Consider the following 14787-nt stretch of genomic DNA (forward strand, 5'->3'; position numbering starts at 1 on the left):
ATGGGACAGATATCTGTCGTCCCGTCTTCTTTGAGAAGCGCTTCACTTCACCATCAGGCATCACAGAAGCACATGTGCTCACCAAGGTGACTGTTTTGTTGTCAGCCCATTTGACTATTGCAAGCTATGCATCATTGTCAACTCGGTAGTCAAAACTACCTCTTCAGTAGTTCTCGATCATCTTCCAGTTTGCAGCCCATAAAGCGATTCTTTCGAATGGTATTCGAATGTATTCATTGGATAAAAAAAACACATCTTCCTAGCCCCTCCCACAGCTGGTCAAAATGTCTGTATCCAGCAGGATACAATACTCATTATTTGAACTGCTTTTTGATATTAGATTGACTTTTGAACTAAATGTGCAAGAGATTGTAAAGATATCACCATACTGTGTTGTCTATAGCAGAAAACAATGCTTCATGCTTTTTTGACAAGGATAATTTTCAAGAAACATTTCAATGTCTTTCTTGCAAGTGTCTCTAATACTACATTTAGCAGGTTAAAATTTAACTACAATAATCCTGGCTAGGTTTTGTTCAAGTGATTGCATTATTCCTGTCTTGGAGTCAGATTCTGAGTTGATTTGGAAATCTTTCTCTTGATATTCAAGGCTCAATATGGTATAGATGCCTAATACCGAACACATTTGTTAACTTCACTTCCTGCGACCTGTGCTCAGCTGATTCTGGATTATTACATGTTCCTACTGTTCATCTTCACTCTTTGGGTGATAGAATCCTTTTGTTGTTGTGCATGAAAGGTCTAGACACCACCTGAAAAAAAAACCCAAGAGACTCAACCCACTAGGGGCTTTTACATCCACATCTAGCATAAAGGCTTACTTTTTTTAAAGTAAGCTTATTTGTGATTATTTTATCTTTCGTATCTGCTTTGTATTTTTCTAGATTTTATTTTTATTGTGAAGTACACTTTTGGTGTATTCTAAAGCTCTTTGCGATGATAGCTTTTAAATCTATTGTATAAAATACAGTTTATTATTATGATTATTGATAGCCAATAGACATGAGGGCACTAATTCCGAGAGTGTATTCACATGCTATGTAATAGAACACAATAGGTATGATTTTTGCTGTGGGGAAAATTACCCAACAATTATTTTACTGTAAAATATTAAACAATATGCCTTTATAGTCTGAAATGAAAATACATTTCTGAGAAAAAAAACATCTATGCAATCAAACACAGACTATACAGTATTATAAACTATAAATCTTCTAGTCTAGTTAATATTTTTAAGTACAGTAAGTGCTTTCTGTAATTTGACCAGTATGTCATGCTTATAATTAAGTTGTGTATTTTAAAATACACAGAATGCACAGTGTTTACATCTCATTTACAAGAAAAAATAACTTTTTTTTATTTATTCATCTCCCGCTTCATCATTCATTATTTTTTTGTTCTGTTCTTTAGGTCCCATTTTTTATGATACTGTACCACCCAAATGTCCTTTTTGCTTTTTTGGAAGCATTTTTGTTGCTTATTAAACATACTGAAAACAGCCGTGCCCTATATTTTGGCTCCTCCATGAAAACACCAGGACATACACCCTGTCCTTATGCCACCTGCTCTGTGGATAAACACGGGCCTTGAGTTTCCATGGGAATCTGTTCAGCGTCATTCACATGCAATTAAAAACATTTACCAAATGTTAAAAATACAACAGTTGAACTCACTGCTCTTGTATAGCTTATCATGTGTTTTGGAAGCCACTCTTTTCATTCTTCTCTGATTCTGTCTGCCTTGCTCTTCCTGAAATATTTAGACATATATATTAAAAAGAATATCAGTTTTTCAAATACTTTCTGTGTTCCTGTTCATTGATTTTTTCTTGACTGTGAATTAAATAATGAGTAACCCTTTCATTCTAAATCAAGGAAAATGAAAGAAAAGAGTATATCTGTGCTATGGAGGGCAATCTTTTCCTTTAGTATAATTTCCCTCTATATTAACAACCAGCATGACCATCAGGCTTGCATACTGTGTGACTCAATCTTGCATGGCTGTGGAGGTTGATCCTTTGCATCACGTGGATAGGGCCAGCATCACTAGTTGAGAAGCAGCTGGGAGGTGGCAAGCCTTCACTATGGAGCATCGCGTTTGCAGCGCTTTCTGACTGAGCGGTGTTCAGACACATTCCATAGGGACAACTCTCCAAACGCACAGGTAGGCGAGTCAGTACGGCTGAATCGATGCGAACCGCGCAGAAGCTGCTGAAAAGTACAGAACCAAAAGGTCAGAAGAGCCCCCAAAATAGGCGAATACTCTCCCGTTTGCTAAAAGTGGGGTATGTTGATCCTAACCGAATAATTTCTTGAGATGCACTGCTTCTGTTAAAAAAAATGAATATGAAAATAATAAATCAATGATGCATTAAATTAAACGTATTTTAGCGTTTTATTCCAGTGAACGAAAGACAGATAACAAGAAGAAAACTAAACTGCAACTGATTTTCACCACTATTACTGGAGGACCGTGTGTAAGATGCCTGTGGAATTGTAAGCAGGTGATGCATTTTCAGCGGGGGCGGCGTTGCATTAGATGCCTTATTTTGTACACCGGGAAGCGTAGACAATTACATCTAAACCTGTATATTATCTTCCACGTATTGAGGGAAAATACAAAATATCAAAAAAGCAATTAAAGTGTGCAACAGAGATTACGATATTTTTTGTTCTGCTGAACAAAGGGAAGAAAATGTTCAATGAAAACGCATCTCGTTGCCTTCGCGGATAGGGTTAAGTTGAATGAGTTAATGGATTGAAACTAGGTTAGAAGCGCACAAGGGTTTAAATGTATAATGAAAAGAAAGACTGGAACTGATTCCTAAGATTTCTTAACTATACGGAGTAACTTCATAGAGATAACAAGGAAAGACTTTTATTTTCGCAGTGTCCGTTTATTACGAGAAAATATGACTGGAAACAGTCATACGAAATACATGGTCTTGCGTTAATGCAGTTTAAGAATGCAAAGGCTTATTCTTAACAGTTCATATACACACGATGCTAATTTCCTTAATTACACATTTTCTTTGATAAGGTTTTGATGTGCTCCAGCGAAGTAATTATTTCGATGAAAGCACTTAATGTGTACCTGACCAGGTATTGCCTCCGTTCACAGATGTTTGCAAAATAGTCAAATGGAGGAACGGCCTTGCTGGCTCAATCTTTCCTACGTATTATAAGTTTGTTTTTTTTTACAATCCTGTAGTTTGAAACAACATATTTACATTTTAAATTAAAAATAATAATAATATTGTTACTAAACTGAGCAAAATTTAACCTCATGGGCTTCTAATATAGGACTTTATTTGGACTCTTCATGAAATAATACACTACAAGGATGGTTATGCTCAACTGGTTTCTGTAATGAAAAAGTAATAATTCCTTTCAAAACATTTTATATGTTAATTTTTGAGCACTTTGGTACTCCTCGGTGTGTCACACAAATCCTCAGAAGATTCTTATCAAGTACTGATAACGAATGTATCACTATCCTTGCCAACAATCCTGTGGGGCATGTGGGTTTCATGTACAGTAGCTGCACATTTTACACAATTCTGTTTTCTCCAGAAAAAATCTACAAACATCTGACTGTAGATATGAAGTAAAAAAAAAAACAATTTGGCATATGGATGTTTGTGTTTGTCTCCAGCATTTTCCAAAATATGAATGTACAGTATGTATCCAACTCTGCAAACTTTGCTGATGAGCCATTTTGCTCACACATACTGAACAATACACTGTATACTGTATAGGCCAGCAGCCATGTCACCCTGCAACTCAGAACTGGCAACCCACTGAAGCTAAGCAGGTGTGAGCCTGGTCAGTACCTGGATGAGAGACCTCCTGGGAAAAACTAAGGTTGCTGCTGGAAGAGGTGTTAGTGGGGACAGCAGGGGGCACTCACCCTACGGTCCATGTGGGTCCTAATGCCCCAGTGTAGTGACGGGGACACTATACTGTAAACAGGCGCCGTCCTTCGGATGAGACGTAAAACCGAGGTCTTGACTCTCTGTGGTCATTAAAATCCCAGGGTGTTTCTCGAAAAGAGTAGGAGTGTACTGGCCAAATTTCCCATTGGCCTTTATCAATCATGGCCTCCTAACAACCCTCTATGAATTGGCTTCATTACTCTGCTCTCCTCTCCACTGATAGCTGATTTGTGGTGATCGTTCTGGCGCACTATGGCTGCCGTTGCATCATCCAGGTGAATGCTGCACATTGGTGGTGGTAGAGGGGAGTCCCCATTACCTGAAAAGTGCTTTGAGTGGAGTGTCCAGAAAAGTGCTATATAAGTGTAAGCAATTATTATTATTAGGCACAGCATGGTAGCACATTGCTTAGCATAGCTGTCTTGCAGTGCTGGGGCCCTGAGTTTGTATGTTCTCCCTGTGTTTGTGTGCGTTTTCTCTGGGTGCTCTGGTTTTCTCCTACACCCCAAATTCATGGTTAGGTTAATTAGCTTCTGGAAAAGCTTTCCTTGGTGTGAGTGTGTTTGTATTTGTGTTTGCCCTGTAATGGCAAACAGGGCATGGCAGTGTAATGGCAGGGCATGTAATGGCAAAATGTAATGTTGTCCCATCCAGGGTGTATCCTGCCATGCATCCATTGCTTGCTGTGATAGACTCCAGCTCCCATGCAAACCTATTTTGGATAAAATGGTTAGAAAATGGATAGATGGATATATAGTACGAAATCACTCAAAACAACACATGCAAGAGCTGTGCACAGATTAAAAAGAACCACATGCAAATTGAGTGCAGAACAAGTTTTGTGTATAGGCTAGCCTTTTTGAGCTCCAGTGGTTTGGCTTAATCTTCTTTAGAGGGACTTCTGTTTTTAATTCAGGATCAATACATGGAAAGTTTTGATGTAATCATGTTGGTTAGATTAGAAATTATTTGCAGTGATTAAATGCAGTAATCTTTACGATCCCTAATGAAGTAGATGTGAGCTATAATTTAAGTAGTCGGTATTTAGTTACTTGAGCCTCAACAGAGAGGTGGAGTTGTCAGAAGCATAAAAGGAATGGGGAAAATATGACTTGAATTGGCACCTGTAATCTCCAGGCTCTGTTCTCTTGTTCTCTTCATAAGCCAATTGGAGATCATGCCTTATTATGTTTAAAGTTAAACTAATTACAAATTTTATTAATTTTGGTAATATCTACAAGTTAATGCAAGTGATTTTGTTAATTTTGCCTAAGTTGCACATTTTTCATGTAACAACTGTGTTCCATTTCAGAATCTTATCCAACCATTTTTTAAGGGATGCCCCGATTAGTTTCAATTACAGACTGGGTTGTTTGTTCAAGGCAGCATGGCTGTTTATAAAATGTTTCTTCTTTTCAGTGGTACAAGAAGCTACTCTTTCTACTTGATACCTCTGATCCTTGGTTCATAACAGACCTATAGTCCATTTAATATAATTAACACAAATCCACAGCTCTTTAAAAGGAATTATATAGATCAAAATAACCAAGAGATATGTAGATGAAACATTTTATATTTGATATTATTTGTATATAGTTGGTCAAGCACTTATTTTTAGCTCTTATAAACCTAGAGCATACAGAATGGGTTCCCTTCCTTTCCAAGAGTGTTGAATGAAGTTGGTTTACCAAAAAATGAAAAATGATAAAATTATGAGTTTGCAAGAGATGGCTATTTTTATTTATGCAAAATGACAGCCCTTTGCTGTGGTGCCATTTGGAAGGTCTTACAAACTATAATTTTTTTAACAATTAGCATTGAGAAGATTTCACTCCCTCAAAAAACAACTGATTGAGTTTAGGAAGTAATGTTTTTCTTAGGGGATTATGAGTAAAAAGTATTGGGTTTCAGTGAGTATTTTTCAAATTTTAGTATGTCCTTCATGGTCCCTAAATTTAAATTCATTCAGTATTGTATTTTTGGAAAATGGTGACTGTTGCTCCTAGTAGAGATCTAATCTTGAGTGACTCAGTGTTAGTCAAACCATACAAAATACTGTCATGGAATATGTGCAAAGGGACACAGCTAGTTCATTTGACATTTTCCCACTTTACCTTCATTATACCCCCTGATAAGATCTGTTAACCCCTTCACAGTTTTGTCTGTCACAATATTCTAATCACTAGCATTGCCATAGTCGGAGTAACAAAACAGCTTGTCCACAGCCAATTATGTACAGAGGCTGAAGGGACATGCTTTAAAGAATGTAATGCTTTTATATTAGTGCTTAAAGCAGTTCATATAGTTTATTTGCCAAGTGCTAAAGGGTATACTTGCTCTTGATGTGAACAGATTATTGGTTGTTTCTTGTGGGGTTATTCCTTATGAAATCATTTTGCCCACCATTGACTGTGGAACAGCATGTTTTTTAATGCAGGATGTCAAGTCAAATTAAGCCATGCTTCAATTTGGCCTTACTTTTTAACTTGTCCATTTGCTTTGTAGCCACAGTTCTAGAGCTTTGGAAGCTTTGCTCATCGGTTCTGGACTTGGCGTGTATGTTCTATTCATTGTTGTATCTGGCTCCACTGATGTCAGCACATCTCCCAGATCTGCAATGATTTGATCAGAATGACTAGGAAAAGGACATTATTTCGAAGGTCCCTTTGAGTTCAGAAATTTAACCTTACTCATGTTGCCTCAGATCCAGAAACACAACTAAGCCACTAGTCCCTGGGATATACAACAAGCACAGTAAATCTGCCTGAGCACAGAACCGAGTGGTTTGTGTTTCTCAATCAGCTTACTTGTTAATGTGTGCTGCTGTCTGACGTGTCCTCCAAATGGGTCACACATCACACAGCCCTGAAATCTGTAGCACTTAATATAGTTGCTATTTGAATGTAATTTATGCTTGTATTGGTCTCGTCTTCAGTGTCTCATTGTACTAAAAGAAATATGTTTTTTAGAAACATGTCAGTCAAATCTCCTTCAAATTGGTAGTATGCTTAGTTGTTATAGCTCTTAAATTTGAAGTGAGAGCAGTTACACACTTTTGTCTAGGGTTGTCTTTGGTAGTATGCTTAGGGTATGATTTTAAAATTCATTTTCTGCAGTATTGTGATATGTCAAAACTGAAGTAATAACTGAGTGTTCTACTGTATACTGCTGAAAATTAAAAAAATCTAACTATTGCCTGAAAGGTGGGCATGTCACAGGATCAGGAGAATACGTCATACCAAACAGATCAATAATCAACGGTTTGATTGTAGTAGGGTATAAGGGTAACGATTAATTCAACATTTTAAAACTGAATACTGCCTATTAGAATTAGGGTACACTTAAATACATTTTAAGAAGATGTTTCACGATAATTAAACAAGGATATTTAATTAAGAAACCCGTGACAAGCAGTAAAATTGTATTCCTTCAATTGGTTTCTCTGCCAGATTAATCCAACTAATGACATTTATCTGAATGAAATGGTCCTAGAACTCCCTTCAGTCTTTTTAACTCCACCACTGATTGGCATCCTTGACATGTGAGTCATTTTAGAGTGACACTATGCCAAAGTGCATTTTATCTTGTTCGTGTGGAGGTTCGAATTCCTCAGCTGCCACTAAGCATGTGCAGAGAGCTTGAGGGACAACAGTCTTTTAGCCTCTTCTTTTTGGAGACGAAAGATTCTCTAGTTTCTGGTTGGGCTAGGATTTTGAGGGCAGGATCTGTCACATTGTGGTGGGAGGGGATATATTGTGAGGAATGTGATTCAGTATTGAAATAGCGAGACAACGGGGAAGCAGCTTGTACTGTACTTGAAAAAGGTAGGACAATTGATCAGTGTGTTTAGGAACACTTGAAAATGCACTCAATGAATATAATATTGCTATATGCCAGAAATATGCAAATATCGATTAAGATCAAGTAGAAATGACAAGTACCTGTGGCTGCCATTGTTGATAAAGGGATTCTTCTATATCAAAATAATTGTGATTATATTAAATATTTTAAAAAGAAGTACTTTAACTTAATAAAATAAATAGAGAACTAAAATAAAGTGGCAGTGTATTTGTGAAGCAAATGTTTTGACCTTGTGTTAGTGGAGACTTTAAAGTGTTCTAGTTCCAAAATAAAAGAAAACATCTGAAGGCCTTTGAGTCAAGTGCTTTACTGTGTGTGATTCACAGAATATTACACAGTCTTTATTGTAAATGGACATAAGTGTTTAAAAATATGAAATGGTAGAAAGTAAATCTGAAATAGCCTTTAACAGGGATCGACTCTGAGATTTGAAAACCAGAGGTCAAGTTTAACAGGTTAATTTACCATAATATTTTTATGTATGTCAAATATGTTTTTACAATAACATTGTTTTATTTGATTTCTCAATAACAATGAGATTTATGAATATGGAAAGACTCTTTGGTATGCCTGTGACTTTGGATAAGGAAAGAGATCTGTGGAATAACAAAGGAAGGCTACAGATAATATATGATAATAACAAATCTTTTTTTTCCTCTTTGGAAAAAAATCTAATATAGGTTTTACAAATAAGAAAATGTTGTGGCAGGCTGAATTTTGTATTGCATTAACAGTAAAGAAACTCAAATGGCTTATTAGCCTTCTGTTTATTTAATGGTACAAGTCAAAATGTTTCCAGGAGAATAAAAACAGCAGATTCTGTGTATCATTTCATTACTGACAGACATTCCAACCTTGAAAAGGGAGAACAGTGTAGCACTTCAGTAGATATCAAGCACTTCAATAATGTTTGAGCTTGGCTTTCACAAAATATTTGTCTTCAAAACCTTAATGAAGTTTTTATTGTGCTTAAAGTTTCATTGAGTCAATATGCTTTATTGATTTTCATTTTGTGAATTTTTGTAATAGCAGTAAGTTAGAAAAAATATTGAAAACTAATTCTTTACCACAACTTTTTTGGCAACAGTTGTAAATCATGCACATATCACTATAATGGCTCAGTGAGACATGTAACGTCAGGCTCTGGCAGCAACAAGTTTGAGTAAGCAAATGGAGAAACAGCTGTCATCTGTTCTTTTAGTTGGTGGGTACTATATTGTTAAACAACAAAGTCTTCATTCGGATGGCATTCAGTAGCTCATTAGTTGAAGGAAGTGCTGTGAGCTTCAAGGTACCTAAACAGAATACAATAACCAAGCTATTGCCTACAATCTGGAACATATCCAGCATAATGCAGAGAATTGCTTTCTGAAGGTGTTTTTAGGTGGCATTTCTCCCTTCTTTCTTCATTTATGTACTTTATAGCATTTATGGTTAAAAGAATGAATAACACATGTTGAATTTGTAAAGCCAGAACATTTTTGAACCTCTTTTGAATGTTTGTATTATTGCCACTTTGTTAATACACCAGATAAGAAATTTCCCGGAACCCTCAGGACAACATTTCGGAAGTTTCAGGTTGTTTAGTCTTGTGTAGCATTGTACTTGCAATAAATTTACACTAATTTAAAAAGACTTATGCTTAGATTGTACAGTAAAATTACTTTTCTTACTCATGCACTGGAAAGAGATATGTTCAAACATACTTGTTCAAATAGTAAATTTACAATAGTCAGATGACTAAATAAGTAATTCTGTCATATTAACTTAACTAAAATACTAACTTAACTTGGTTTAATATAAATCTAATTTAAATCAAAATCTGGCTTTAAAATGATTTAGGAAATATTAAGTTTGTTGAATGAAATGAGCAACCTTCATTATACTTTTACAAAAAAGATATGTTGGTTAAAAAAAAAGTTACATTTTGTTTCTACTGTGTAGATGCCTACAATTTCTTGTGCAGGATAATATTTTGCATATTCAAATATCCCAAAATGCATCTTCAATACAAAACAGAAAATGTTTAATCTGGTCAATTATGTACTGTACCTGTATCAGTCACTGCTTTAAATCCAGTAAATTCTATTCATTAGTGTCTCTAAAATGTGCTGTATATGAAAAGATCTGGAAAGGGAATGGGTAAACTAAAGATGTACATGTACAGTACTGTAAGTTATTCGTTGACTAACGCTTTGCTCCAGGCTGACTTAAATTTTCACTCATTTTTACTGCGGGTCATTTTATTGGACCTTTTATGTGTACCTTAATGGTACAACAGCAGTGCTCCACCCAGGATTTGAATTTCCTTCCATTTACAAGTCCGTAGCCCTAACAACTACTCCACTAGTGTTTGTTTTTTCATTAACATCCATGATATTTATTGTACATCTAGAGAGGCAGTATAATCCTTAGTGTCAGTGTCTGATTTAGGCTCATTTGCTACAGTTGCATGGTGACAGCAGCTGTTGAAAACAGTTGTACAGTTAGCCTCATTATGACATTTTTTGAAAGTTAAGTAAATGGGAAAGCTTAGAAGATGCATCTAAGGCATGTCAGTAAACATAAGCCACAATCTGGAATGTAAGTTAAAATAAAGATTACAGAGAATCAGAGACTGAAGTGATTTTCAAATATTGATGTTGTCCAGTTATGCCTCAACTAAGAAGTTGCTTGAGATTACTCTCGAGAATAAACAAGAATAAAATAAAACAAAATTACAAAATAAGGAAAGTAACAAGGGTCTAATGGATAGGACGTTTGACTGAGTTATTTCGTTTCTTATAATTCCATTTAATTTATCAGCATGAGCAGCTATGGTAAGGTTGAGAGACTGAGATCAGTTGTTTACCGCCATTGGGGAAAAACTGATGCTTGCTCAGTTTCAAAAGAAATCTCATCAGGTAAGACTGAGGGAATGTTGATGTTATTTCACTCTGCATTGGCGCTGCATCAGAGATGCAGAAAAATGAAGTGCTTTGGTTTAATTCCCTCTGTCCCTGTCTACAGGTTATGCCACCGCACAGCTTTACTGGAATCCCAACAGTGAAAGAAAAGGGCTGATCCCCCAACCCCGTGCTTCCTGTGGTGTTCTATATGAGCATGGCGGCTGGAGGTGCTGCTCCTGGGACTGACGTGTTTATCAACCTGCATCAGGTAAGAGGCCTTCCCCTGGGCCGTCTGGTTATCGTCTGCGTTTCCTGCCTGGAGGAACTTGAACAAAATTAAGCTAAAATGTTAATAAGGTCATCTGCATTCGTCTCTAATAAACACCACTGTGACTGTTTACTGTATATCTTGTGGTTGCTACCTAGTGTTTCTTGCAACAATTTAAAAAAAATAAGGGCTTGATGGGACATGGCAGGCAACATGTGATTGCAAAATGAGGCAGATTAGTCACTCAAGCATACTTTGATTTGCCCTAATTAAAAATGTATTTTTTTATCTTAAATTTTCTCATGTTCACATGCCATACACTGTAATCCAAGCTGTTCTCTAGGAATATACAATGAAGTCACATGAAGTGTCACATAAATCTTTCTTCCTGGAGGCCCAAATTGGAGCCCTTTTCTCCAGCCCTTTAGATGGTATAACATGTCTACATTTTTGCATCATTAGGAGTTTGTTTGGGGATTTTCTGTGGTGGTTTTTGATGAGTAAGGCTTTTTATTTACTGATTCTTTTATCATAGTAACACACATAGTAACACTAAATATCTGTCATTTCGAGTAGCATTGAATTATGAATGTTTAATTAGCAATACACTCCACAGATTTCCACTGAACGCTACTATGATCAATCTGGTGGTTATACTGTAGGATTGCAAAGCTATGCTTAAAACTGATTATAGTGAAAATTTCCTGTTAAGATTTAACATAGAGTTGAAAGTGGTCAGGAAATGACACACTCTTACACCTAATTGTGCAATTAAAAAGCATTAACCCTCTTTGAATTAAAAAAAATAATAAGGTATTTGACAGCTTCAAAGCACATAAACATATTTGTGAACACATGCTGTATTTGTCAATCTAAGCTTAAAATTTCCTGGGCTGATCTGAATTTTGTTCTTTTCAGATTCATTCTGCCAACTGTAGTGGATTGAGTTTGTTGAAATAATCATTAGATCATCTTCTTTAACTTGTGGAATAGTGTTAGCTTTTCAAACAGTGTTTCATATATGACCAAAATTACAATCCATAGGGTACCAGTCACTGACTAAATTATTAGGAGTGACTTAAAAGTGTATGTACTGTATATGGCTGCTGACGTTTATCATAGCAACTTCTTCGTGAATCAGTGGTTCTTAATTCTGGTCCTGGACTACCCTTGTATCCACTCTTTTTTCCATCTAAGCTCTTAATCACCAATGCTGATTGGTGCTTGCTGGTTTGGACTTTTTCTGCACTGACTGGTTTCAAAAACACACAAAAGTACATTGCTTTAAAAAGCTTAATCACAAAGTAAATTATGCAGTCTCTCCTCAACTTACTTATTAAGGATTTGCTCCCTTCTCCCTGGAAAAACAACAGTTAACAGCTGATCAATTGATGATGAACGGGCACAGGTGGGAATGACACTTGAAAACAGTGAGTCTGTGATTTTGCTTTCATCTAAAGTCCAATTTTTGTTATGTTTCAGTTAGCACCTGAATGAGGGAGAGTCTAAAATTCACTAATTATTACCAGGTTCATTAATTGTGATCTTTTAGCTTTTTAACAGCTTAGCAAATATTTAAAAATATTTTAAAAAGTGAAAGAAATTAGTATTTGTGATCAAGGAGCCTATTGGAACAAAAAAACAGCAGACACTGCTGTACTCCAGGACCACGTTTTAAAAATCACTGGACTATACAGGATGATGTGCTTCTGTTTTTTGAGCTTTGAAGCAAAAAGAACATTCTTATACTGTATATCGCACATTGCATTGTATTTTGTGAAAAGCAGAAATATAGAAATTTGCTTTTTAGAAGATGTTATTTTGCCTGAAAACATCACTAAACAAGGTTTACCACAGAGAAACTGGCAATGATATTAAACTGCAAAATGCACTATGATGTATGGATTAGAAACCCACTTTAAACATTTTTTAGGGCAATTTACTTCACATTAGAATAAACAGCATAGGCTTCAATTGTCTCTTGCAGATGCTGTTGATTAATTCATATTGTTTCCAATTTCTTGGAGCCTTTCTGCTGACAGCCAGCAATAGTATTTCTTTTCATTTTGAAGTGCATCCTTAGGCTAGCCTAATCTATTTCTGGTAAATTTTAACTTGTAGCTCAGCACTCATTTTAAACCACACTCAAAATGATTTTCACATGTCTTACACTCTTAAGAACATAAGAAATTCTGACAAGAATAAGCTGTTCAGTCCATCAGTTTTCCGTCTTCATTTACACTTGGTGCTTTTTTGAAAGCCTCAAACTGAATTCTAAAGATCCTACATAGCTTGCCTTATTTACTTGGCAATTCATTCCATGGCATCATAAATGTCTGTAAAATAAAGAAACAGCATTTTATGTCAATGAAGTGTCAGTTACTTTTATCAGTTACCATTGGTATGCTTGCATTATTCATGCTGAACCTGAGTTGAAATGGCACTGGGAATCCACTTTAGTTATCCCTTTAAATTATAAGCGTTCATATCACCCTGTAAGATATTGTTCAGTGAAGAGTTTAATGTTCTTTGTCTGTCTTTATAGTTAACATTCTAGGTTTAAGAAGTAAGGTCAGGTGTTTTACTAAGGTTTGATCTAAACCACGTGTATTTTTTAACATGTTAAGAAACAAGAACTGTAAGCAAAGAAAATGTGTAAAACAATAAAATAGCTCCTAATCTCACCTCAGCATTATATGAATACAGTCATAGTTTAAGGCTATTGAGGTACAGAAATGAGCAGGGAACACTCTATGACTTGTCTTTAGTTCAAAACCCTCTTCAGGCAGATCATGTGATTACAAGAGGCTCCTGATGTTGCTCCTGTTGACCTTTACAGAAGAAATATTTCAGTACAACAAAAAGAGATTCTGATTTTTGCTCAAGCTTTCATTTTCTTTTATCTTGCTTAAACAAGCAGTGCTTAATCCATATCAAAGAGAGCATTCAATTATCATGCAGGAATGTTATAGTCATACTGTAGATTGAGAGCAATTGAAGCAATAAGAGTGTAAGTCATAATGGAAAGTGGATAATTGTTCTGCCCATGCATATGCAATGTGTATCAACATCTCTGTTGGGTTCTACATTAAGCCAATTTAAGAGTTAAGTTTGAAACAGTGATTTAAGATAAAAACAAAAAGTAAGCTCCTGTTCCCCCTGTGAAGGAGAAGGACAAGAACAAGATTTCCCATTAGGCACTGTAGGGACTAGGGCCTACAAAAGTTTTACGGCCTATGAAGGAGGGAAACACAAGTGACTAACGAAAAACAAGCTGAAACAACATGCTTGCGATTTAGGTGCTCCAAATCAATAATCATACGCTATCTGGTGGCTATTCTAGAAAGTATCGAAGTGATGGTTGCTCAACTTGCTCCGTCAGTCCCGTGGTTTAGCATTGGAATAGTGTAGTGCTCGCTCCGATTGCTTTAGTGGCTGTACCTCCCCTTAGCTATGCCCCCCTAAATTGTTGTTGCCGGCACATCAGGGGTGTGCGAGCTTCGTTCTGTGCGAATCCCCTGGTCAATACAATAGTTTAAAGTGCATCATGTCAATAGACGCAATTCAATTGGCGTTTACCCTTCTTTTTGCACATTTCAGAGTGAAAGTACCTAGGGCCTATGAGCACCAAAATTTGGCCCTCAGGACAAGTTAATACTGGGCTTGTATTCATAGATTTCATTACAGAATTTTGTCAGTAGGCCTTTCATTAGGATTTTAAGAATTACAGCTAAACCTCAACATAATTTTTCTAAGTTGTAATAGTTTAATCCTCATTGTGGTTTGCTAGAAAAAAGTAATGTTGGGCAGTGAAA

At 36.1% G+C, this 14787-nt stretch overlaps 1 protein-coding gene across 2 annotated transcripts in view; it reads left to right on the forward strand.

The window, feature by feature from the left end:
- Nucleotides 1–2062: 2062 nt before the first annotated feature.
- The window catches only part of slc4a3 (solute carrier family 4 member 3), an 87515-nt gene continuing 74790 nt past the window's right edge, over nt 2063–14787 (forward strand). Inside the window, exons 1-2 of one of the 2 annotated variants that reach the window (XM_088607396.1) lie at nt 2063–2184; nt 10826–10972. In XM_088607396.1, the coding sequence (XP_088463522.1) occupies nt 10913–10972 (60 nt within the window). In that variant the 5' untranslated portion in view covers nt 2063–2184; nt 10826–10912. Of the gene's footprint in view, nt 2185–7649; nt 7780–10825; nt 10973–14787 lie in introns of those variants that run through there. The other variant, XM_088607395.1, reaches the window with a different exon arrangement.

This window comes from Lepisosteus platostomus, chromosome 14 (genome assembly GCF_059453375.1).
Source record: "Lepisosteus platostomus isolate fLepPlt1 chromosome 14, fLepPlt1.hap1, whole genome shotgun sequence".
Classification (NCBI taxonomy): Eukaryota; Metazoa; Chordata; class Actinopteri; order Semionotiformes; family Lepisosteidae; genus Lepisosteus; species Lepisosteus platostomus.